Below are 27,512 nucleotides of genomic sequence, written 5' to 3'. Positions count from 1 at the left end.
TTAGTTTTCACCACATGAGCTAGTTACTTAGAAAAGAAAATTTAGGATGTTGTAGTAAATTGTATTGAATCTTGTTCCTGGCAAATTTTAACAGACTTACCTGGGAATCCCTGTGCTTGGTACCTGAGAAACAGATCTACAAGGAGGCTCTCTACCTTCAGAGCTCCCTTGAGGATAAGACCTGTTCCAGAAAGCCCAAGAGTACATGTTTCCAGGGACCAGAAGACTACATGTGGATTGAATAAAAGATGGGGGTGGATTATGGGATTATTAGGAGACTTGATATTATTTAATATTAATATTAACAATCATTATTGTATTGTTTCATTTTGTTTTGTGATGTTTATGTAAATCTCTCTTCTCAAAGTAGTACATGGTGAGCTCTATGTAGTTTCATCTGTAACCTGACTTAGTTTACCTTTGGAACCTATTTTACCAAGTTTTTCTCCCTAAGTGATATATGATAAGACTGCTCAACTAAAGTTGTTTAACTTTTATGAAATTGAAGGAGACAAATGATTGTGATTTTTGTAATACTCATAGTCACCCTATTCTCGTTTCCTGTTGCAAGTTTAAATCTTTTACTTTATAGTCACTTACACTTACTCAAATTGTCGTGAGCAGCGGACATTAGGATGATGCAGTTGAGGACAGAAGAACTATATGGGGGTGATTGTGGTTTTGTGCCATAAACATGGTTGGCAAAATGTTTATTACACTGTTGGCAGTGAGTTAAATTCCAAAGGGAAATTAAGTTCCCTAGCAGAACCTCACCATAACAAGAAGACACTATATGATGGGCTAAATTCCTAAAAACTAGTGACACCATAAAGCAGACTAAGTTTCTAAAAGGAGTTAGCAAAAAAGTGGGATTCTGGTTGGTTTCTTTATGGGAGAAAAATGACCTTGGGGCCTGACATTTATAACTTGGCCTTCTGACTGGATATAGTAACTTTGGGTCATGATTAATTTTGTTAATGCAAGAAATTCCACAAGGGCCATAGCAAGATAATCCTATCAGTGCTCCTGATTGCCTCTGGGAGAAGTTTGTATACAGTAATTCAGATCCTCTTCAGTTAATGCCCTTAATGTCCCTCCCTAAGACTTAGCTAGGTACCAGGGACCTGGGGTCTTATTCACTCCATGTGGTTAACACCAAAAAAGGGAATGTAAAAACTCTATTGGGACAGCCAGTCTAAGTGACTCCCTTTAACTTTGTTCTTCTTTTGACTGCTCAGATGACCTTCGGGAGAGGACTTTTTGGTCCCCTTGGGATTAATCCCATTTCCTGAAAATGAGTCCTACAGATGAATTCCCATTACATGAAGACTACTTCCATCTCCAGAAATCCAAGTTTTATCCTCAAATGTCAGTTGTTTTATTGTTGCTATTGTTTAGTCTTTTTTTAAGTCATGCCCCATCCTTTTGAAGTTTTCTTAGCAAAGATTGTGGAATAGTTTGCCATTTCCTTCTCCAGTTCATTTCACGGATGAGAAAAACGAGACAAACAGGATTAAATGACTTGCTCAGGTGCAGTAAGGATATGAGGATAGATTTGAACTCAGGAACACATTCCTGAATCCAATGGAACTCTCTATTCACCATAACACCTATTCATTTCTAATAAAAATTGCTCAAAGTTAGGATTTGGAGGCCGGCCTCACTCCAAATGCTTGATGCTTTGGGCTGCCAATAAATTCCTTTTGTTTTATTACTTAAATTTGCTGTTAATTGACAGGGAGAGTCCTGAATTAGGAATTTTTTTTTTTTTTAACACTATTCAGATGTCCTTTCACAGGTTATTCTTGGCTCTCTGCCTCAGTTTCTTCATTTGTAAAACAAGGGGATTAGAGGAAGTGTTCTTTGACACTTTTTCTAACTTAAGAGGGATATTGCCACGTTTTAAGGTTTGTGCTGAATGCTTTACAAATGTCAGCACATAATTTGGAACTCTGCCCAAAGGGCTATGAAACTCTGCATACCCTTTGATCTAGTAGTGTCTTTACTGTATCCCAAAGATATCATGAAGGAGGGAAAGGGACCCACATGTGCAAAAATGTTTGTGGCAGCCCTCTTTGTAATGGTAAGAAAGTGGAAACTGAGTGGATGTCCATCAGCTGGAGAATGCCTGAATAAGTTATGCTATATGAATGTTGCAGAATATTATTGTTCTATAAAAAATGATGAGCAGGCTGATTTCAGAGGAAAAAAAATATTTAGAAAGATATGAACTGCAGCTGAGTAAAGTGAGTAGAAACAGGAGAACATCCTATATCAGCAAGATTATGTGATGATCAACAGTGATGGATTTGGCTCTTTTTAATGATAAGGTGATTCAAGGCAATTCACATAGATTTGTGATTGAGTGAACCATCTGCATCCAGAAAGAGGATTATGGGCACTGAATGTGGGTCACAACATAGTTATTTCTTTCTTTCTTTTTTTTTTTTTGCTGAGACAATTGGGGTTAAGTGACTTGCCCCTGGTCACACAGCCACTGTCTGAGACCAGATTGGAACTCTGGTCGTCCTGACTTCAGGGCCAGTGCTCTATTGCAACACCTAGTTGCTTTACACAACATATTATTTTCACTTGTTGTTTACTTGTTTTTTTTCTTTCTCATTTTTTTCCCCTTTTGATCTGATTTTTCTTATGCAGCATAAAGGTAGAAATATGTATAGAAGAATTGCAATGTTTAATCTATATAGGATTACTTGCTGTCTGGGGAGGGGGAAGTAGGAAAGGGAGGGAGAAAAATTTGGAAAACAAGGTTTTTCGAGGGTGAATATTGAATATCTTTGCATATTTTTTCAAAAAATAAAAAGCTATAATTAAAAAAAAAACAAACAGCTCATTTTTTAAAAGTCTATGACCCTATGTATTATCATACTTAATCTCACTGGCCAGTTTCCTTCCTGGTCTGTAAAATGAAGGGGTTCAACCATATATGGTCCTGATCCATCACAGCTCCAGATCCAGGAACCTTAGTAATGTGAGTAAATACAAAGTCATTTTTCCATAGGGAAGAGGGCAAACCCAAACTGAGTGGATCAGAAAGGATCTTTCAGAAGAGCTGAGGCTTGATCTGACCTGAGAAAGGACTTCTAAGGTTGGAAAGACCCTAAGGAAATGGATAGGATCTGCAGAGGGATGAAAGATTAACTAGTAAGAGTCTATTAATTAAGAAGCTTGATTAATCATAATTTACACCGACATCTATCCATTCATGCATCATGTACAATCTACAGTTACCAAATTCACCCATCATTAGGGGTGGAGAGGTGGGAGTCGGGAGAGTGGGGGTGGGGGAGGTAGGTGGTGAGGTGGGGGGGATTCATGAGTGACATCAGAAGCAGGAGGAGGACGTGGAAAATATATGCACATGAGTAGGATGGAATCCTGGAAAGGACCTCATTTCACTGGATCCTTTCACACAAAAATCCCCATGAATGTCCCTGAAAAGATCTCTTTGTGTGATGTTGAAGCCTGGTCCCATTAATTCTGGGACAATTAACCCCTCCTCCCCTTTTGTTCTTGTGTGGCTCGGTCTTCACCGTGACACGGTGGCCAGAGTGGGGTGGTCCCGGCCTCATTGTCTGTCTTCAGCTGTCCTCATTACCTCAGATCTTTCTAGGTGGGGTAGTCTTCGGAGGCCTCATTATCTTGGATGCTTCTGGGTGGAGGGGTCTCGGCCCTTTATTTGTGCCTTTCAGTCAGAAAGACTAACAAACACACTCACCCAGCACTTGCTTCAATGGGATTAAATCAGACTTAATCTCCCTCGCTGACACTATGTTAATTGGTTCATTAATGTGAGATACATTTTACTTTTCTTTAAGTATTAACACAGGAATTATGGTATCAATGCTGCTCAGACTCTGAGGAGCAGGCCTGTTAGGCGTCAAGGTCAGTCTAGGTCAGGCTGAGCTCTGGCGGGAATCTTTAGGCCTACATAATAGTAGCTAACATTTAAATAGGCAAGGCTTTCAGTTCACTTTATAGATATTATTTCATTTGATCCTCCTAAAAGCCTTATTGTAATAACGAAATCGTGACAGCTACCACTGATAATAGCAACAGCAATAAAATGATAACTAGTATTTTTATAATATTTTAAGATTTGCAATGTGATATATCTAGATCTAGATCATTTCTTTCTTTACAATCAAGGAATATTAGGGGCATGGAATATTTTCATGACATTTTCTAACCCCTCTTTTATACCAGATAAGAGGTCTGAATTAGGGCACCAAAAGACAAAATATGTTTATTATATAACACTTAACAGATTTTTTTAAAAATGCATCTTTGAATTCTTAAACTTTACCTGCTGGCTTTACATTTTGTCTGTGGCCTTCCCAAATTCCCATTTAATTCCCATTTTAATTATGCTGAATCACGATATATCAAAACTACAATGGGAAAAGCCAAGAAGTGGAAAGGATACACACACATGCCCTGTTATCCTTTCCACTGTACATATATATATATATATATACATGCACACAACTATGTATACAGACATATACATATAATATATACAACTGTACATATATACATATACATACAACTGCACATATATACAATACACACATACAACTGTACATATATACATATACATACAACTGCACATATATACAATACACACATACAACTGTACATATATACATATACATACAACTGCACATATATACAATACACACACATACAACTGTACATATATATGCAATACACACACACATAAACATATAATACATATACATAAAACTGTACATATATACATACATATGCAATACATATACACACATAAACATACAATACATAAAACTACATATATACACAGTACATATACACATATAAACAGATATGCTTTCTCATTTGATTTCATGCTAATAGAAGCTTTTATAATCTTTATTTTACAGTTGAAGAATTTGAGTTTGAGAGAGAAAAGGTGACTTGTCAGTAGTCATAGAGTCTGAAGCCACATTTGAACACAGGTTTTTCTCACTGCAAAACTCTTATATCACATAGCTGCCTAGATCTGGGGGATGGGAGCCCTATCTTCAAACAGTCAAGGAGTCAAGGAAAAAAAGATTGAAATAGGAGCAAGGATGGCCCACTTTTGAACTGAGCCTGTCAATCTGGAGCTGACACAGTATTTTTCTGACTAGGATTTCTGTGTTTTTTGGTGTTACATACACACACAAACATTTTACTTTAAAGGAATAGTTGTTCCAAATTCCCCGTTTTCTTCCCTGAAGTTCCTTTAAAATTTTAGATAAAGCATTTAAATGGAACTTCTATCTACCTATGATATGCCTACACATGTACCTTTCCTTCCAGTAGCACTAGTCTTTTTATTGTTGCTTCCGTGCTCCCCATCCTGCCTTTAGGCCTTCTACTGGGCATCCCCCATATCCAGGAATCTCTCTCTTTCCATTTTGGTCTCCTGGCCTCTTTGGGGATCAAATGCCAGCTAAAGTCCCACTTTCCCAGAAGCCCTTCCTGATCATCCTTACTGCCAGCTACTTCCCTGTGTTGATTATCTCCAATTTATCCTGGCTATATCTTATTTGTACATGTTTATATACTGTCTCCCCATTAAAGCTTTTAAAAATTAGAGATTTTTCTGGCCCCTAGTATATCCTTAACAATGCACATTGAGAATGCCTTGACTTCCTAGCTACAATGAAGTTGTAAATTTCTTAAAAATCAGAGATGAGAGGCAGTAAAATGGCAGTTCAAGGACTGGATTCCAGTCTTGCCTCTGATGCCTCTTATTTTTGCAATCTTGGGCAAACCACTTAAACTGTTTTCTTATCTGTAAATTAGAGGACTGGATAAGATGGCCTTTAAGGATGCCTCCAGCTCTAGTTCTGTTCTCCTATTTGTTGTTCAATTATTTCTCACTTTTAGTGATCGAACTGTCTATGAAGTTTTCCTGGCAGGGAAACTAGTCAATTAAGGCAACTAAGGCCCATAGTCTCACAGTTAAAAGGTATCTGAGGCTAGATTTGAACTCAGGCCCAGTGCTCTAATCACTGAGTCACCCATCAGCTCTACATGCTCTATATAAAAAATATAGAGCCTGAAATGTCCTTCACAAGTTGTCTCTGGGCTGCTTTCCAGACTAATTTTCCATTACTCCCCCGCAAGGGCTCTATAGTCCCATCCTATTTTCTTCCATCACCTGCTTTTAAACAAGTGTCCCCCATGTCTGGAATACTCCAACTTTTCCCCTCCGACTGTTGAATTATTAATACCACTCAAAACTCAGTTCAAATGTCAGGCCTCCTGAGGCTTTTCCTGATCACTAATCATGCTTCACTTTCTCCTTTTCCCAATGCTTTGCTTATTTTTTGGGACTTCTTGTGTACAGTGTATTGCAAGATCTTCAGAAAACCCAAATAGTTTCACGTTTATGGCTGACTCCTTGGTATGATGTACAGCAACAGCAGGTGCTTAATATATGCTGATTGAATGGAATGGGGAAAAGCCCAGGATTTGAAGTCACAGGAACTGGATCCAACTCTGGCTCTACCACAGATTTATCTGTGTGATCTTGGACAAGTCTTTAGCATTTCTGGGTCTCAGTAGGAGCTTTTACAAAATGGGGGTGGGGTGGGACTTGATGACTACTTCAATCAATCTCTCAACACGGTGACTTCTTTGTAACTCATGCTTCTTGCTCGTGTGTGCCTTTTATCACCAGACAACTTCCTAAACGCTGCTCATTGATTGATCATGAGGCATCTTCAGTCCCTAATAGGTTTCATACATGCCTTGGATGGCAGGCGGCCGGCCTCAGGGCCTGTGTCAGTCCGGGGCTGTGCGATATAACATAATGAAAATCCATTTTCAGCTGTCAGAAACCGTTCACCATCAAACATAATGACTTTCAGGGTAGATTGAAATGGGATTGCTGAGCTTTAGCTACTCTCTATCTTGGAAGCAGGCTGCCTCCCAAACTCTTTCTGTGGTTTCCAATCTTATGCAAAATGCATACTGACCTTGTCTGGGTGTCGGATGAGTCAATACAGGAGTGATTTTTGGAACGGTCTGGCCACCTCCCTGACAGAAAGAAGTCTTACTCCATGTGGGAGCCTCTGGTTTATGAATTTCTTCTAGTAGGTGAAGAGAATGGCAATAATATGCAAATAGCCTTCGGGATCACTAGTAAATCCATTAAGACAGAAAAGCAGAGTCCTGTATATGGGCCGGAAATGGAACCTTGAACCTTTCTTGACAATTTCAATTATATTGTGCAATTGACCGCAAGTTATTGACAGCAAGTTTACACTCACTGTTTTAAAACTGGGTGGGAAGTATTTCCTTTTCTATTAAAAACAACCTCTTCATCAATGATGGACAGAATCAGCTACACCCAGAGAAGGAACATTGGGAATTGAGTGTAAACTGTTTGCACTATTATTTTTCTACGCAGGTTACTTATACCTTCGGAATCCAATTCTTACCGTGCAACAAGAAATTCAGTTTTACACACATATATTGTATCTAGGATATACTATAACATGAATGGGATTGCCTGTCATGTAGGGGAGGGGGTAGAGGGAGGGAGGGGAAAATTCGGAAAAGAAGTGAGTACAAGGGATAATGCTGTAAAAAAAAATTACCCATGGATATGTAATGTCAAAAAATTATAATTATAAAGTTAATTTTAAAAAATGAAAAAAAAAACCAATCTCTTCAGATTTACAATGCTATTGATTTTGCATGTATTTTAAACTCTAAAAAAAAAAAAAAAACATGTATGGAAAAAATAGTCAATAGAAACTAGAAAGTTGGTGAACTTTCAAGAGACACAACTCCACCATGGTCCTCCTTATCTATAAATTGAGGATCATAATACCTACCCCCCAGGGTGGCTGAAAAGATAAGATGGAAATATTTGCAATGTACGTTACAGATCTTAAATCGCTATTTTAATGCTAGCTATTATTCTTAAGGAATGCAAAGAATATGGTAAAAATATTCATATAAATTCCCTGTCCTACATCATGCCCTTGTAAAAGATCCAGAGAAATAGGGGATAGCTTTAAAAGTGAAAAGCAACTCAGGAAAAAAACAACTCACTTGCAGGAAGTCCACAGATTGTCCCAGTTCCATTTAATGAATAAAAAAGCAATTAAAACTCGTTTTTAAAAAACTTTCCCCATCCAAAATTAGTATTAGCAAGCCCTTGAAGCTCAGACCGAAGGGTCACTGGATAAAAAGGACACACTTGGGTTTAGTGCTGGCTCTACCTCTCACTTTGCTGTGTACTTTGGGTAAATGGGTTTCCCTCTCTGGGCTGCAGTTTCTTCTGCTAACGGAGTTTAGACTGTATGACCGCTAAGGTCCTTGCTGAGCTGGAATAGCTTTAAAAAAAAAAAAAAAAATCTCTCAATGCTCCAAACTCTGCACCCTGTATTATGTGCTGGAAAGCCCTACTTCAGTCTAGTAATGGAGTTTCAAAAGCAACGACAAAACCCCAAAAGACAAGTTTTTTGTTTTTTTCCTCCCCTTGCAAAGTGTAAATTGCCCCGCTCTGCTTTTACTCTCGCGAGCCCAGTTTAGAAATAGTCGAAGCAAGAACTTTTCTAAGCTTCCAATCTAGAAGCTCTGGGCGGAAAAGTTGCCTCTCGAAAAAGAAAACAACTCGTCTTTATTTTGGCTAACAACAAAGAGGAAGATCTGCCCAGCTCGGTGGCGTTCGTTATATTTGTTTCCGCTCCCTCTAGGGCTCAGAAAAAGCTGCGTAAAGCTGTCTCCTTTCCTGCTGTGGGTGTGTTTGGGGAGGAGGGCGCGGGCAGCCGCGGTGCTGGTGTGTGTAATTAACTGGAGCCGGTGGGCCAAGTGCCCAGGCCCCCTCCGGTAGCAAGCGCGCCTCCACGCCCCGCCCTCCGGGGACCTGCAGTGCGTGGGGTCCCGTCCCCGCTCCGCCTCGGCTGCCCTCCCCCCCGCACCGGGCACCCACTCGACCCCCTGGCGGGGCGGGGCTGAGCGGTGGCCAGTCGGTCGGCGGGGCTGGGACTCCCGCAGGCTCGGCCGTCTCCGGCAGGTGCCTGGGGATCCCAGCTCCGGGCTCTCTCCTCGCTCCGTCACCCATCCGCTGCGCCTCGCCCTCGGTCGGACAGCGCCACCCCACCCCGCCCCCACCCCCACTCCGCCCCGCCCACATCGAGGGCGCTCGGGGACCGCGGGAGACCCGGGTCATCCCCGCGGGGAGCGGAAGAGCAGCGAGGTTCCAGGGAGGAGCAGCGGCCGAACGCTCGGGCTGACACACGCATGCACGCTCCGGGGCCCCGGTGCTGAACATGTCCCTGGCTGCCGCCGCTGCTCCTGCGGCGGAGGCTGCTGCTGCTGCTGCGGGGCGCTGGCACCGAGCCCAATAGGGCCCCGGGGAGGAGACCCCGGGGGAAGGCGGGAGCGGCAGCCGCCGGGCCGCTAGTGCCCTCCCTCCAGGGGCAGCAGGAGCGGCGGCGGCTGCAGGCGCCGCAAGCCCAGTCCTAGCCGCAGCAGCCGCAGCCGCAGCCGCAGCCGCAGCAGCAGCAGCGGCAGCGGGCAGCCGAGGCTCGGAGCCAAAGGCGAGAGGAGCGGAGCGCAGCCAAGCCGCGCAGCTCAGCGCAGGGCGCGGGGGAGGAGGAGGGAGGAGAGAGGGGGAGGGGAACACCGAGGGGGAAGGGAGCGGAGAGGGAGGCCAGGCCCCGAGGGGGGAGGGTCCCTCTCGCCCTCCCGGAGCCCAGAGGCGCCCAGGGAGACCCTGGCGGTGGCGGCCACCACCACCCTCCGCCTCCTCCTCCTCCCGAGCTCCGCGGCGGTGGCATGTCCGAGGCTGGCGGGGCCGGGCCGGCCGGGGGCGGTGGCGGTGGCGGTGGCGGTGGCGGTGGCGGCGGGGCCGGGGGGCAGCAGCAGCAGCAGCCGCCGCCCCCTCCCCCGCAGCCGCCGCCGCCGCCTGTGCCTCTGCCTCCTCCTCCGCCGCCGCCGCCCCCGCAGGGATCCCCGGCCGCCGGGGGCGGACCGGCCCGGGCCGCGGCTTCCGCGGCCGCCGCCGCTGCTGCTGCTCCTGCTGCGGCCGCCCCTGCCCCCGTCCCGGCCGGCGCCGGCCCCGGCCCCGCCGCCTCCTCCGGGCCGGCCGCCGCCGAGAGCCCGGGGGTCGGCAGCGGCGCTTCTACGGCCCGGATCGCGGTGAAGAAGGCGCAACTCCGCTCCGCACCTCGGGCCAAGAAACTGGAGAAACTCGGCGTCTACTCCTCCTGCAAGGTAACGCCGCTGCACCTCCCCGCGGGAGCCCCGGGGAGCGGTCCTGCCCCGTCCCGCTCGGTCCCCCTCCGTCCGAGCCCCCGCGAGCGGTGGCGGACACTGGACGGGGCGCCCGCAGCCCCTCCGCCTTCACTTCCCCGAAGGCCTCCCCCGCCTCCGCTCCCGGCCGTGCCGCACCGCGGAAGTGCAGCTCTGGGGTGGATGGGGTTCTTGGACTGCGGTGTGTGCGTGTGTGTGTTTATGTGTGTGTGTGCGCGCGTGCAAGGCGTGGGTGGGGTGGAGAAAGCCGCGGCGGAGGTGATTTTTGCTGTCGGGGGCGGAGGGGGGGGTGCTGCGTGCGGTGCTGAGTTCTGAGGGGGCGGCCGAGAAGTTGCTTCTTCGGGACCTATCTGACTGGACCGAGAGCGGCTTGCTGATGGGGAAGGGGGGCTGGGAAGGGGCGGGGGCGGCGTGCGCTAGCGCACTATCCCTGGCTTTGGAAATACGCGGTGCGGATCGATGATTGTCGGGGTGTCTTGGAGAACGGAGGGAGAAATGGGGGCGTGTGCTCTGCCCTGCTCCTCCTGTCTGGGAGGTGCTGCCAGCTCTGAGGGGCGATCCGCAGCTGGGCGCTAAGGCGGGGGAGGGGCGAGCCCCGCGGATGGCCACTGCCGGCCTCCTAGATTCCAGGTGCGGGGACTGGCCATCCAGATACCCGCACATCTCATGTCTGCACCAGCCTGGCTTGGCTTGAAACCTTGCCCCAGATGCTTGGGTTATGAACAGTTGGGCAGGTTGATAAGCCTGGCATCGGCTGGCTCCTGGAGAGCCTCTGCAGAATAACTCTTCCCTCTGCCTCGGCTTGCCCTCTTTCTCGAGGCCCTGTCTATGGTCCGGGATCCTTTTCCATCTTCCCTCTCCCTTCTTCCCCCCATCCAGATGTGACCCAGGGTGGAGGGTTTGAATTCTGATATCCCGGATTGCTACCACTGAGCTCCTGGCCCTTGGGACCGGAGCCTTTGTTTTGACAGGGTGACAGCTGAGCACTCTGGGGCTTGTTGCTGTCTGGGCCTGTGACTGGATTTGGGGGGTGGGAGGAACCCAAAGAGCAGGGTGTTCTGGTTTATCACTCCCATGCCCTGGTACTTGGGAACCCAGTTTCCCAGAGTGGCCCGGGCTGGGTGGTAAGACCAGATTCCTCCAAAGTTGTTAACCTTAATGATAACCGAAGGTAAAAGTATTTACTGGAGCGCGCTAATTTCAGCCTAGCTGTGCCTCTTCCTCCACCGCCTGAGGGACGTGACCTAAAACTCCATCCCGGAGTTTAAAGCCATCCGATGTCGAGTTCAACTACCTTTTCTCCCAAATTTACCCTCCTGCCAAACACTGCTGCTCATCTTTCCCACTCTTATTTCAGCCTCCTGAAGTCTTTGCTCATGACCCCCTTTTGCTCGAAGTCAGTCTGTCTTAAATGTTAAATTCCATATAGGCTAGATTTGAACTTAGGACCTGAGTTCCGATATTGACTTCCACTTGTTAATTCATCAACAAGCATTTTTAAAGTGCCTACTATGTGTAGCATCCCAAGACAGCCGGGGAATCTCCCTGGCCAATATTCACGAAGAGGAAAAATTGGCCTAGAGGAAATCTAAGGCTCCTGCTCTACTTGAAACCTGTGAATCTTGGGAGCAGAGAGGCATCTGTAGTTACCAAATCGCATTGATTAGGGAGCTCCTAGAGCTGAAGTGCTCCTTCCCCATCTTGTAGAACTTTAGGAAACTTTAGTGTACTTTTGAGAGGGAAGGAAACTTGGAGTGGGCAGTTAGGATGGATCTAAAACCATGGAATGAATGAGAGTGGATGAATGAATCATTCAATTAAGATTGTGCTTAAGAGAGTTTTAGATGCAATCTTAAGTGAAGCAATGAATCTTAATCCAACTGAAGCTTGGTTCCTAATTTAAGCATTTAGCCAGCACCCATTTACTTAGTTTAAAAAACTGTTTAGGTGCTGGTGATAAAAGGCTTAACCACAACCACTGCTCATCGAAAAACAAAACAAAATTAAAAACAAACCACGCACACATACAAAAAAAAAAAAAAAAACAAACAAAAAAAACCAAAAAAAAACAACCACAAAACCAAAACTGTCTTCTGAAAGTCAACTCTCTCAAATACTGCCATGATGTTAAGTTAGACTGAAAGGGGGATGCACAAATGAAGCAGAAATCTTTATGAAGGCCTCTCTCACTCTTATCATTTCAGCATTCTCACAAATGTCCTCGATTTGTGTAGCCTTTAGAAAAGGGTCATTTAATTGTTCATCTTTAAAAGGATTCTAAGTTTCTTCCAAGTGTTCCTGCTTACAAAAGACAGAAGGGACAGCTTGGAATCCATTAAAATCCCAGCCCTTTAGGCAATCTGGAAAGAAAAGAAAGAGAGCATAGGGAATTGGACGAGCGAGAGGAAGAGACCAAAGACTCCTGAAAGAGAGATTTTTATTTTCCTCTTTCTGCTCAAAGGAAGAAGAAACTGGGCATTTGATACTAGCTTGTGGTCTGCTTTTTCCTCCCCTCACAGGTGGTTTAGCCTACCACACCCCTCCTGGAGAAAACAAACTAACTTGTTTTGCAGGGCACAGAGTAGAATTCTTTTGGATTGTGTGTTGGCAAAGGCATCGCTGAGGCCTTTATTCTGGTTCTTCTCCAGCTTTGTCAATCAGTCACCGCTCTACCCCAAACCATGGGTGGGAGAGATCTGGGTCAGTGATTGTGGACCAAAATAGAGGAAACTTGAGAAATGATACTTTAGAGGGAAGTAGTTGGGAACTTATTTATTTAGTTTTAATACTAAACCAGGCAAAACACATTTTTAAATTTAATGTTTTTTGTTTTTAGAACAGTCATTTCTGGATATATGGCTGCCCCCCCCCCCACTTCCCTTTTTACAACAATAACAACAAAAAATCACTTGGGAATCCCAGTGGACAGAGCATGGGACTTTTCATCCGTGAATCTGATTGCATTTACCACAGTCTGAATCTATGGTTCTCCCATCTTTGTACCCAAAGATGAATACTTTGTATATCTCTCTTCCAGATGTGTTGACTTTATGGTTATACTGTGTCCTTGCTTCATATATTCTAGGTCAAATTTTATGCAAAGATACTGTCTCAAAGTCTGAATAGAACTTCTGAATAGAACAAAATTTGTGAATTAATCTCCTTATTTTATGTCTCCATTATCATTATCTTCCCCCTCCCCCAAAAAACTAGGAAAAGTATAATTAGTCCAAGTCTTGATAAGTACTGTGAAAGGGCCTTGTAACCCCCTGGAAATGTCATCAACTACCACAAAATTCCTAATATTTCCAGCAGTGCCCCAAACAGGGTATACTGTCTGTTAAATCTTAGCATTTAAGTTGTGAGTTTGGCCTATGATCACACTATTAGTACGAGTAGCACAAAATGATAATGAAATCTTTATTTGAAATAAAAGAAATATATTCTTTTAAAGGCTCCAAATTTCCACATTAAATCAATTACGTATAATTTGGCATGATTTTTAGGGTCTAGATGAGGCAGCCTAAAATGATGATAATAACTCCAGGGCTAGGGATGGGTCCTGAAATTAAGAGTATACCAAGGTGAATTTATTAAACACTTATTTTGCCACACACCCTGCCTCTATCTACCCTCATTTTGTCTTTATGATAGTGGGACAAGGGCTGCTTTACTTTCACTTTTACTCTAGAAACCTGTTTTCCTTCAAAATTCTCAAAGGGCCACTGACTACTAGAAGTTTTCCCAGATTTTTCTAGCCCTTTTTCTCCTCCCCAACTTTGGGACTTCTGATTGACTTCTCATCTTGTCCCATGAAGTCCATAATTAGGATAATCTCATCATCCTATGCAATGTAATCAGCCCTGGGGTTTTGCCTTATCCCTGCTCCCTGCCCCTCTGCTGAAAGGTGGGGCCATGAACTCCAAAATCTCTCTTTAAGGAGCTAGCTCATCTGGCTGTCATACTCTGACTCTTATCTGATTGTCTCCATCACTGCCTCTTTACCTGATACCTCTTTTCTTTTTTGCCTTACCCCCTCCCTCATCCCAATTTCCTTTTGTGTTCTATGTCCCTGTAGTGCAGTGTAAGCTTTCTGAGGTCAGGAACTGCCTTTCATTTGGGGGTTCTATCTCTAGTGTGCAGCACATAGTAGGTGTTTGCTAAGTATTTATTGACAAATGCTGTCTCTCCTTCAGATCAGTGGAGGGAATATCTTCATTCAAAATTCCTTGGCACGTGAAATCACAAATTTTGACCAAAATGGAAACAACCCCCCATTTCCAAACAAAACTTAAAACCACTCCTTTACCTATTTTTGCTTCCAAATATATTTCATTTCACTGGTACAGGTCTATATGTAGAGGGGGCTTCCATGAAAACTAATATGATGGTCAACAATCCCTTGGTATTAGTAGAAGTCTGTTTTTATTGGTAGAGGGCTTTTCCTTTTTGCTCTTTTTGTTTTGCTTGGACATAGGGAAACATTATAGAGAATTCCTGGTGAGGAAAGGGAAACCTTGCAGATGGATATTAGGGTACTACAGTTTGTGAGTAAGGTCTTGGCCCATGAAGAGCCATTATGTATGGATCAGAGACAGATCTTTCATCCAGCCTCCAGAAACAGTTCTTGTTGCTGTATCCTTTTTTCATGTTGCACATCAGGCTTTCATCTTTGCCTTTTGTGGTGATAAGAATAATGATAATGATGATGGGTGTTTTATATTTATTGAATACCATTTTGCCTAGGTCATATGCTAAGTATTGTACTGAGAGGCAGACAGACATAATTTCAGCTCACTGGGCACTTCAAGGAGTAAAACAGGAAACACTATATCCATACACAGACACTAGAGCAGAAAATATTAAGACGAGGTTGGACAGAAGGTACATATGTCATGGTTAAAATAACAAAAGACTCTTCTGACTTTAAAAGCTCATAAATCTGTGTGGATACAGGTCAAGGATAAATGGATGGGAGCCAAGGTTAAGCCATATAACTCATATAGAGCCTTGAGTAGACATTAGGTTTGTAATTTGTTCCTTATGAGAGCAAAGTTATTTTTAGGCTTAGCATACAATTCTGAGGGCTGTCTTCATTTTGAGAGAAATTATGCTGAATGCCTTGTAGTGCCATAAATATGTTTAAAGAATTCATAGTGGGGAGAAATGTTTTTAATGTTATTGGAAGCCTAAATAGCTCCATAGAATCTTCCTCTTCGAAGTCTTTTTTTTTAAGGTATGTGCACACATACATGAGATAAATTGATTGTCGACTTTTTAATTGGAATTCAGTGTATCTAATGCTCTCTCATATGTGTGTGTAAACTTAGAGAAGTTTCTTAGTATATACTATGTTGCAGAGTCAATTTTCAAATCCTTTAAAAAAAACCAAAAACCTCCAACCTTCAGGCTTATAAATCATGGCATACTGCTCTGAAGTCAAGTCATTTCTAGATAGCAAAACAGCACTTATCACACAACAAAAATTGTTGCATGAAAATGTTTCCTTTGGCAAGGACAACAAAAAAGCATTTAGGAAAGCTGCCCAAATTTATTTTCCCACAAACTTTCAAGGAAGATCTGGATCCAATGCTCCCATCTCACGAAGAAGGCAACATGAAGCCATATGCGAGCACGGAGATGTTTGCAGGCTCAGGCGGATTGACCTTGCCTTCATTGTGAGCTTCCAACCTCCAAAAGGAGAGGAGACACACAAAAGTCACTTTTTTGGCAAGGGGTGGGGGAGCCAAGAGTTCATTTTAATTCCAACTGGGTGGCTTCAGCAGTATAATCTATATATGTTAGGAAGATATAAATACTTGAGCAGTCCACTTGAGTAAAATCTATTCTGTAATTTTTCACAAGACCGTTCATAGATGTGGAGCTAATAAAAATCCCAGATGGTCCAAACCCCTTTGGAAGAAGGAATAGTTGTTACTCTTTTAACTGGTTCTTTAGTATAGAGAACTCTAAGTGTGGAAATCATCTCCATTGAGATCTGTGGATCAAAAGATTAGAAATTTAGAGTTGGAAAAAGATTTTTGGGATCATCCTATCCAAATTCCTTTTTATAGATGAAGATTTGAAACAGAATAAAAAAGCCTTTATGGCAAATTGCAGAGCTATAATTCAAATTCAGATTTTCTTGCTTTGTATCCAAGACTACCTTCACTCTACTATTTCTTTCCTCTGGTTTGTAAGGAATTTTCTGAGGACCTAGAGATTAGATGACTTGATCATGGTCACACAACTAGAGGCAACAATTGAACCCAGATCTTTCTTACTTTCATGGGTGGATAGAGGTCTATTATCTCCTAGACCCATGACATCTTCCCTTTTTTAAATAATTTATTAATTTTATAATTAATTTTTTTTGACAGTACATATGCATGGGTAATTTTTTTTTACAATATTATTCCTTGTATTCACTTTTCCAAATTTTCCCCTCCCTCCCTCTACTCCCTCCCCTAGATGACAGGCAATCCCATACATTTTACATGTGTTACAGTATATCCTAGATACAATGTATCTGTGTAAAACCAGACATCTTCCTTTTATGATGGTCAACTCTTATTCTTTAAATAAGGCATTGTTGTTTTGACTTAATATCAATGGACTCTGCCTATTTGTAGCTTAATCTTCTCAGACCAAACAACATTTTATTGCTTTGGGGTGACTTAGCTCAATCATTTCTATTCTCCAATATCACCTTAATGTTTTTTGACTTTTTTTCAAAGTGCCATCACATATGTCATCTCCTTTGATCTTGTGAAATTGATAGGGAAGATATTATCAATCCCATTTCACAGTTGAGAAAATTGAGGTCCAGAAATTAAGGGACCTCCTTAGGGGCCTGTGGCTGCCTCATCACAGAAACTGGCTTGGAGTTAAGGTCTTATGTTTCCAAAGAGTTCCTGTCTCTTCCAAGAGAGGACTATATGTTTATGAGGGTCCTCCCTTGGGCAAGGCAATGATGACATCATAAGATTAAAGACTGGAAATAATAGTGTCTTCATTTATGGAACATAATAATTCTTTAGCATTTAGGATTGTTCCAGGTACCTTCTTAGCTTGATATTATTACCTTGTCTAGAATGGCAGTCACAAGGACACTTCCATATATCCTGGGATCATGAGGAAAGAGTGGCCAGCTACCAAACACCTGCCTCAATGGGTTTTGAGAATCTAGAATCAGTGGTCCTCAGACTTTTTAAATAGGGGGGGCCAGTTCACTGTCCCTCAGACTGTGGGAGGGCCGGACTATAGTAAAAACAAAACCTCACACTCTGTCTCTGCCCCTCAGCCCATTTGCTATAACCCAGTGGGCCGCATAAACGTCCTGGGTGGCCACATGGGGCCTGCTGGCTGTAGTTTGAGAACCCCTGATCATGATTATTTTGCAAACTTTAAAGCATTGCGTAAAAATATTATCATTTTCATCATTAGTATTATATAGAAGCATAAGTAATAATCTTGATTGTTATAAACTTACAATAAAATTATTGGTATTCAAGGAAGGGAATATGGTGCATCTTATAAGCCTCTGGAAGCTTGATAAGCCTCTAGTACCCATGTGCTCAAATTTATGGAAATGCTTTGAGATCTTAGATTGAGAACTGGAAGGAACTTCAGAGACTTATCTGGTAAGATCCTCTCATTTTACAAATGAGGAAAACTGAGGCTCAGAGAAGTGATTTACCTCATATCTCTCAGGTCAATGAGCATCAGGCCAACCTTCTCATTTGAAAGATGAATAGTGTGAGATTCAGAGGAGAAAAGTGACTTGTCCAAAATCGAACAAGTTGAGCTGGGTCTTGAACCTAGGCCCTTTTGACTCCAAATGTATTCTCCATTATGTCTTGCTGCCTTGAGAAAGGCTGATTCTGGAGATTTTCAAGCAAAAATTGGTTTCCCCTCCCCCCATCTGTTATAGAAGGGCTCTTGTTTAGGAACAAGACTTTGAGATTCAGGACAATTGCACATGGTGCCCTTGCTGGTGGATTAGGAAGGAAGCATTCCAATAATTATAAATAGCTGACCATTCCCCTTTTTTTTTTTCCTCATTTCTTTTTCTTTAATTATTTTTTAAATTAATAAGCATTTCTTTTTTAAATTTTATTTATAAATTTTTTTGACAGTATATATGCATGAGTAATTGTGTTTTTATAACATCCCTTGTATTCATTTTTCCAAATTATCCCCTCCCTTCCTCTGCTCCCTCCCCTTGATGACAGGCAATCCCATACATTTTACATGTGTTACACTATAACATAGATACAATATATGTGTGTAAATACCATTTTCTTGTTGCACATTAAGTATTAGATTCTGAAGGTATAAGTAACCTGGGTAGATAGACAGTAGTAATAGCTGACCATTTCCATAGGCAACTTACAGTTTCATTCAGTCCATCAATTTCTGGTCTTCCTAACTCCAGGACCATCATTCTACTAAGGTAACTTACTACTATAAATCCTTTGAATTTGTGCTGTGATTCTGTGCAGAATTCTCCCTTTAAAGATCCATCCAGCAAAGAATCTCCTGTATATTTACCAAAATTGAATAACATGCTTGAAAAGTGGAAAGAGTAGAGATAACTTTGAATGCCCTTATGATGATTAATATCAATTAAGGCATAAAGCAAAGTATTCGAAAAAGATATTGGCAACCCTCATATAGGACATCAAACAGCATCTAAGTCAGGGATGGGGGGGACCTTTGTTCTGCCAAGGGTCATTTGGATATTTATAACATTATTTCCAAGCCATACAAAATTATCAACTTATAAAACTCAAGCAGTGGGAGGTTGTTGTACCTAGCTTTTCATCCATCTTTGCTTTACCAAATCATTCCAGTGGCCTTACATGGCCATTTCCCACTCCGGATCCAAATTGAGAAGGCATTTCTTGTGATCCGTAAGGTCCCTTGCATCTTGATTGGTTGTTATTTGTTTTACACAATGGAAGAGAAAGTGGGAGAAGTCCTCCCTCTCCTGTTACTCATATAACTTCCAGTTCTATGCTTAATAAATATTTCTCCACCTCATCAAGTGAAAATGTGAGTAATCACAGTATATAATACCTGGTAGTTGCAAGAAAATGTAATCAAAGGACAAGCTTATAGGTATATCTTCAGTGACCTGAGTATAACACGTGGAGCTCTAGTCTGTTCTATATAATAATCAACAGTTATTGATTGCTCACAGCATGCTTGACATTTAACTTGGCTCTAGGAGATGTAATTGATTCTATAAGTGTAAGGGGAAAAAAAACCAATAGCATCCAAGGGTGACTAATAATGAAGGTGGCTATAATTTGCTTCAGTTGTAATAAGCTGGTGTGGAAGTGGGATGGCAGGGTACCAGGAAACAGTCTAGGCTTTCGATATAGCCAAGCAGAAATTGCAACCCTTTGAGGTCGTGATCTCCTCAGGGACTCAGTCCTGTGAACATTTACTGAGTACCTACTCTTGCTATCTGCCTTATTACTATCAGGGGTATCCCCATCCTCCCAGTCCTAGGGCAATAACCAATCTGTTGCCAAATCCTGTCAATCTTACCTTCATGCAATATCACCAGCCAGATACAGGCTCTCATTGCCTCACACCTGGACTATTGGCACTGACAATTGATTTCATGCTTTCAGTGTTTCTTTCACACCCCTTTCCCCTCCCCCAATAGTTCACCAGTTGTCAATTGATCTTCCTGAGGTAAGGTCTAACTGTGTTCTTTACTTATTCAGTAAAGGTCAGAGGCTCCCTGTCACTTCCAGAATAAACTTTGAGATCTCTTTGGCTTTTTGATCCCTTCCTAACCTGGCCACTTCCAAGTTTTTTCCAGGCTTCTGACACTTTTAGATCCAGCCATACTGATACCTTTTGCTGTTCTTCACATAAATCAGTTTATCTTCAGCCTAGTTGTCTCCCAGGCTTGGAATTCTCTCCCCGCTCCCCTGGCTTCCTTCAAGTCTCAGCTAAAATCCCATCTTCTACACAAAGCGTTTCCTGATCCTTCTTAATACTAGTGCCTTCCCTGGGTGGATTATCTCCACTTTATCCTACACATATTTTTTTGGTACATAGCTTTTAGCAGGCAGCTAGGTGGTTCAGTGCTTAGAACACTAGCTCTCAAGGGAGGAAGACCTGAGTTCAAAGGGGGCCTCAGGTGCACCCACTCAGCTGTGTGACCTTGAGCAAGTTAATCTCTATTTGCCTCATTCTTACTAGAGAAGGAAATGACAAACTACTCCCTTATTTTTGCCAAGAAAACCCCATATGGGGCCAAGAGAGACTCACATATATCTGAACTACTAGACTGAGTTACTATGGGGCAGGGACCTTTTTTCTCTTTGTATTTTCAGTGCTCACCACAGTGCCTGGCACACAGCAGACATTGAATAAACATGCTGGGGGCTAAAAGGACTTGTTCTCATCTTGTCCCATCCATGACAGGGAAATAACAAATGGAAGCATTTAGAAGGCTTCATCCCCAGGGAAGCTCCCAACTTTGCCCTGGATATCCTCTGTGATGATGGCAAATAATCATTGGCTGGCCCACTGCCTGAGGAGAATGGACTCTGTCCGCACAGTGGGGTTATAACATACAGAAAAAGTCAATATCAATGTTCTGTCTGGAGGTAAAGAGAGTAATGACTGAGTACTTGAGGAAAGTTGTTCCTAATGGGGTGACTCAGGAGATAAGTGAAGGAGTATGGTCTGCAGAGCAATGGATTTAGAAGCCTAGGATTCAGATTCCTGCCTTAGTCATTGAATCCCTATGTGATCTTGGGAAAGTTCTCTAGGTTTACATTTTATTTGCAAGATGAGGATCTTGGAGTGAGTGACTCCTAAAGTCTTCAGCTTAATATCTAGAATCCTTGCTAACATCAGGAACTGCTTATAGAGAAATGATTCTTTTTAGTCATTTCTCCCTCTCCAACACTGAAAAACTGGCACTGGCTTATTTCTTTAGCTTGGGTTGCATGGAAGGAGTCACCTGTGTGGGGAGTCCCCAATCTCCTCAGTTGATTATAGGATATCATCCGTTATCTTTACTTAGAATCACCAGTTATAGAGTGGACTTTAGAAACCATCTTGTTCCTGAGGTCTGTAAACTTGGTTTTAAATTTTTTGGGTGGTTTTCTTTGTAATATAATACTCTTTATATTTATTTCATACTGTTATTCCAAGAGAGTTTCCGCAACTCATAACAGGCCAAAGACTGTGAACAGGCAATTTTCAGAGGAAGAAGTTAAAGCTATTGATAGTCATATGAAAATTACTAATAATTAGGGAAATGTAAATTAAAATAACTCTGAGGTGCCACTTTGCTACCCATCCAATTAGCAAATGCTGGAGGAGATAGGGGATGTCACTAATGCAGTGTTGGTGGAGCTGTGAAATAGTCCAACTACTGTGGAAAGCAATTTGGAACTATGTGCTGAAATCAATCAAACTGAACATGCCCTACGAGCCAGCACTATCACTACTGGGGATATACCCCAAAGAGATAAAAGAAAAAGGAAAAGGATGTTCGAAAATATTTAGCCACTTTTTTGTGGTATCAAATTGAGGGGATGCCCTTTAGTCATGGAACAACTAAAGAAATAATTGATATATGAATGATGGAATATTGTTAGTTATAAAAAGTAGTAGCTTTTTTTTTTTTTTTTTTTTTCAGAAAAACTTGCTTTTTCTTGCCTTTTTTTTGGGAAATGTGGCTAATGTTAAGTTTGTTTTGCATATTTGTAATAAGTTTTTTAAAAATTGCCTTTTCATTGGGTGGATCAGGGAATAGGGAGAGGGAGATTTGAAGCTAAAAAAAAAAAATCTGTTAAAAAGAAAAAAAAAATTATTCTGAGAAGAGCTTTAAGGACCATCCATGCCAAAAGGTTAATTTCCCCTTATTTAGTGCAACACCCCTCCTTTCCCTCCTCCATTTAGCAGTTTCCTCTTTTGTAAATCAAGAATAAAAATACCTTTCCTTGCTGATTTAAAGGATGAATAGAGATAAAATGAGATAAATTGCTTTGCAATTTATGCTTTATAAAGTGTACACAAATGCAAGTTTTAGGTAGCTAGACCTGGTACTAGTGATTTGGGAGCAATTGGAATCCAGAGTTGGGGCCTTGTTGCAATAATTCAGGCATGAGGTCACAAGCTTGGCAGCAGACAGTGAATGGAAAGTGAGGGATGAGTATGAAAGACATTTTGAAAGGAAAGTCAACAGGCCTTTTTGATTCTGTGTGTTTTGGGGGGAAGACTTTGATGAAAAAATACAGGGAGAACTGATGGAAATGAGACTGGTGAGAAGACAGCTGGCTTGGGGCAATGTGGAGAAGTTTAGTCTTAACACATGTTCAATGGAAATGCTCTGGAGACAGCTGAAAATACGGACTCAGAGTCCAGGTGGGAAGTCTATAAAAATACAAAGCATTGACATAGAACTTACTATGTGCCAGGCACTATACTAAGGGATTTACATTTAATAGCACATTTGATCCTCACAATAACTCTGGGGGTTACTATTATTCCCATTTTCTAGCTAAGAAAACTGAGGCAAACAAATTAAATGACTTGTCCAGGCTTTCATACTAGTAATTGTCTGAAGTAGAATTTGAACTCAGGTCTTTCAAACTGCCCCCACTTTAAGCTGGTTATGGTTGGTGACTGTCAGCAGAGATAGACATGAAAACTGGTAAACAACCAGATGAACTTGGTTTTCTAAGGGGATGCTTTACAAAGTATAAGATTTTTTTTTTTTTTGCTTTCTGCTCCCCAATGCTGTCCACATGATGCTGGAACAGTGAGCTGAAAAATAGAACATTCAGTCAATCAACAGGTTATTAGTGATGCTGACAAACCAACCAGTTTGTCAGCCTTTTCTCCCTCTTTATTTCACTGCATTAATTCTCTTGTGTAGCTGTTTTGGCACCAGATGCTTATAACCTGGGATCCGGCTCACTGTTGAATTGCAAGGCTTGCCTTAGTTCCAGCCAAGAGGCATAGATGGGGTCAGATCAGTGGGCCCAGGAACTCTGCTTAAACATAAGCCTTAATGATCTGGCCCAGTCCCAAGCCTTTCTGATCCCCAGATGACTGAAGCCATTTAGACTTTCACCTTGAAGATTAGGGGCTACTTTGGGATGGTCAAATTGTCCTGGATTAAGTCTGACATAAGCTATAATTAGCCAACTCATTCAGTCTGAAGTTTATTTTTTCTGGACAAGTAACACTTAGTGAACTAAATTATCGGAGTAAAGGGAACGGGCCTTCCCTCAAGAACTCTGCTCCTCCATTTCAGGCTAAAGGAAAAGGAGTCATGGGCCCTGATTGATTGCTTCCCCAATATAGGAGGTATAGTTTTCACAAAGAGCAAGACTAGCAAGATGAATTAGCACCCTCTCAGGAAGGCTCACTTGTCTTTAAAAACTGAGGGGGAAAAAAGGTTTGAAAGATAGTAAAATTTGACCAAAACCATGTGTCCCTCCCATTGCATAGACACTAGAGCAAAATTGCCTCAGAAGTGTTTCCTTAAAAGCAAATCAGTATGGAGTGAAGAAAGCAGTACTGGGCTTCTAAGAGGTAGCTTCAATCAGATTGTTTCCAGTGACCAACCTCATTGCTCAGAACAAGTGGTAGAGATGTGGAGGGGCCAGGGATACAGAGATGTATTCACTAGCAGAAGGGTTGCTTTGTCAGACAATTAGTTTTTTTTTTTTCCCCTGAGTTCTAGGGAGGGAAGATATATTGGGAAATTACTGGGATCAGTAAGACTTTTTTTTTTAAGCATGGCCTATTTTCACATTGAGTTTTATTATAACATGGATGTACATTTCCATTCAACAGAAGGAGTGCAAAGCTTTTGGAAGGAAAAGACAAAAATAAGTTGTCTAGCTCTAGAGTACTCTGGATGGAAATAGATCAACAACAGTGTTTGTCTGCTAGGAGTTAACGGGTGTCTTTCCCTCTAAGTTTACTCTCCATCCACATCCATATGTCTTAGGTCTGCCTACTTACTGACATATTATCCGGCCTATTAGATTAAGAGCTCCTTGAGGGTAAGGCTTTTTTTTTTTTACCTCTGCATCCACAGCCCTTGATCCATTGTAATGATTTTTGATGGATTGTCACCAGTGAGCAAACTGAAAAGTATGGGAGGTTCCTTTCTCTTCCTTGAAGAGAGAGGACAATAAGAGAGGTGGAGCCATTAGTATTTTCTTTTTTCTTTTTTTAAAATTTTTAAATTAATTTTATAATTATAATTTTTTTGACAGTACATATGCATGGGTAATTTTTTTTTTTTACATTATTTATCCCTTGTATTCACTTTTCCAATTTTTCCCCTCCCTCCCTCTACTCCCTCCCCTAGATGACAGGCAATCCCATACATGTTAAATGTTGTACTGTATATCCTAGATACAATATATGTGTGTAAAACCACATTTCTTGTTGCAGAGCGGTTAGTATTTTCGGTGCCATCATCCCTCTTCCCTTCTTTTCCCTTCATCTTTAAATGTTCTAGTTGTCGCATCAGTGGAAAGATGGGAAAGCAGTTTTAAAGAAAGGTGCCTGTTTATACTTGTCTCTTTCCTCCCCCCTTCAGAGGTTGCCCTAATAAAAGAAGTTGGCTTGGCCAGGTTTTAAACAGTCTAAAGCTAACTGTCCACAAGCAATCCATCACAGATTTCTGATGAGGTCATTTGGTCCCTAAGTACCTGAGGTTTTCAATGCTACTCAGTAAATGGGGAATCCCCTAGAGTAAAGTTTCCAGGGCATTTCGTGGATTTATGGGCCTCACAGCATGGAAATATTTAGATAGGTCATACAGTCTGTCCCTGTGGAGAGAATACCCACATCAGTAAGATCATGGAACCATTGGAGTAATGAATTTAATATCCTTGTTAGAATATTAATGTCCTTATCAACATCCACAAGGATAGTAATCCTTATTAATATTGATAAGTCTTTAAGTCTCGGATTGAAGCTGCCTTGTTCCATGACTAGCAATTTTCAGGCGATGAAAAGAACACTGTACTAGGAAGGTTCCCAAACTGTCCATCATTGACTCAGAGATGGAAGGGACCATAGAACATTTTAATTCCATTGTCTGCATTTCATCACCGGGGAGAGGTTAAGTGCCATAGTAACACTGCTGGCTTAGCTGGGATTTGTACCCAGCTCCTCTGATTCCAGATCTAGTACTGACTGCCTCGTAAAACACGGGCCTTTTGCAGTTGTATTTAATTCAATGGAGCTTCATGGAATCCTGGCTGTGCAGAGTTGGAAGGGATCTGGGGGCCATCCCTGAGAAAAAGAATCACCATGAGAGTGTCAGGGTGTCCCTGATGAAAGCTCATCCTGCAGCTTGTTTGAAGGCTCCCAATGAGGGAGGACACAATCCTCCTGCCCCTTCCAGTGCCCCCTGAGCCACTTGTGGATTTTCTGGGAAGACATGAAGTTTTTCCCCTCAGATCTGCCCATTAATGATGCCTGCTTCTGCCTTCCAGAAGCAGAAAGAGGCTAATGCCTCTTGGCAATCGGCTCAGTCCTAAAGGCGGCAGTCCCTGCCCCTCCTATTGAGCCAACTGACAGGAGAAGCAGATTTCCTACTTCATCCATGAGTGGTATGCTTTTGTTGGGAGACCACTTCTAAAAAGAATCTCCAAACCACTGAATACATCATTTTAGAATTCTAGACAATGGGTGCTGTCAACTTCACAGCCATAAACAGACAGAAAATGAGAAGCAAAGAATAGAGATGAGGCTCCTATGAGAAACTGAACTTTGCTAATCTATGATTTTAAAATATGCTTGTGTGTAAATACACATATAAATTTTAAAAAGCTAGTAATAGAGACTGTTATTTGTGTCCTGTCTGCATTTTGGGGGCAGCTTGGTGGCACAGTGGATAGAGCTCCAGCCCTGAAGTTGGGAGGACCTAAGTTCAAATCTGGCCTCAGACACTTAACACTTCCTGGCTGTGTGACCCTGGACAAGTCACTTAACCCCCATTACCTCAGTTATAAAAAGGAAAAAGTGTTTTGTTGCTACTTTTGTGACCATGTCTCCCACTCTAAACTCATCCACCGGCCTCCTCCTTTCTTTGAGTAGAATTCCCTGCTCTCGAACAGGTCCATATCTAGCAGCAAAGCAGAGGACCCCACCAGCAGCCCCAGAGAAATGCTCGCGGGCCTCCGGCCACCTTTTATGCCAGGAGATGAGGTAGCCCTTTCCCACTCAGTCTGTACAAGTCAGTCACCCTTGGCTGCTGCTTTGGTTATGAGAGTTCCGAGGGTGGACCTGTCTATTTCTGTATGACACTTTGGTGCTCTGGTTCCCTTCCATCTGGGTATCATCCAAAACATCTTCACACCCATCTTACTCATCACCAACCCTGCTGATGAGGTCTGTTTGCTTTTTACTTGTGCCATTGAGCTCTATAACCCCTTTGTTCAGCCCATTTAGGCAACTTTATTCTTATTGTCGTATTAATTGAACATCCTATAATAGTAACATGATATAATAATATTAACATGGCACTTTAGCTGTTACAAAAACAGTTTTTTATACATGATCTCATTTGATCCTTACCACCAAGTGTTATTAGCATTATTTTTGCCGATGGGGAAATTGCAGCTTGGGAGGATTTCGTCATTTGCCAAGAGCACATTTATCTGAAATGGCTGGCAGCTTCCAGACTTGGTCTGGGTTTTCTGCGTCCAGATCAGGGCCTCTTTCTGGTCTTCCCCACTTGCTCTTTCCTGTTGACCTTACCTGCATCCGCCATATAAAAAGGCTAACCCATTCGCTGGGCCTGTAACTTTGGCTCCCCACTCTACCTTTATCCTCCAATGAGCCTGATTGAGACTGACTTGGAGCCTCTTGCTTTGCCCACTGAGAAGCTCCATAATCTGCAGATTTACCCTTTCTGCCCCAGGCACTTAATTGGCTTGGAAGCTCATCCCCAAAATAGCCTGGGGTCTCAGCAAAGGTGCTTTGGGGGAGCTGCTGCTGCTGCCTGCCCCTTAGTTTTTAGAGAGGTTCTTGAGACAGCCACAATTTGGGCTGATTAAGGAGCAATGGGGAGAATGTCATTCAAGGGGAGACCTTTGTTTTTCCTGAGCAAAGGTGGTAGCCCTGATGTGGATTATTTAAGGAAGCCTAAAGGTTACTCAGGAGGGCAAATACAGGAACATGCTCCATCTTGCCTC

At 42.5% G+C, this 27,512-nt stretch overlaps 1 protein-coding gene across 1 annotated transcript in view; it reads left to right on the top strand.

Annotated features, from left to right (window-relative positions):
- The first annotated feature begins 9,317 nt into the window (after positions 1-9,317).
- KAT2B (lysine acetyltransferase 2B) overlaps positions 9,318-27,512 on the top strand; it is a 105,648-nt gene continuing 87,453 nt past the window's right edge. Inside the window, exons 1-3 of the mRNA XM_074269524.1 lie at positions 9,318-9,379; positions 9,466-9,886; positions 9,997-10,263. Coding sequence (XP_074125625.1) covers positions 9,318-9,379; positions 9,466-9,886; positions 9,997-10,263 — 750 coding nt within the window. The remainder of the gene's footprint in view (positions 9,380-9,465; positions 9,887-9,996; positions 10,264-27,512) is intronic.

The sequence above is a fragment of the Sminthopsis crassicaudata genome, chromosome 5 (genome assembly GCF_048593235.1).
Source record: "Sminthopsis crassicaudata isolate SCR6 chromosome 5, ASM4859323v1, whole genome shotgun sequence".
Classification (NCBI taxonomy): domain Eukaryota; kingdom Metazoa; phylum Chordata; class Mammalia; order Dasyuromorphia; family Dasyuridae; genus Sminthopsis; species Sminthopsis crassicaudata.
Note: the sequence above shows the minus strand (reverse complement) of the source record. Positions and strands in the feature narration are given on the sequence as shown.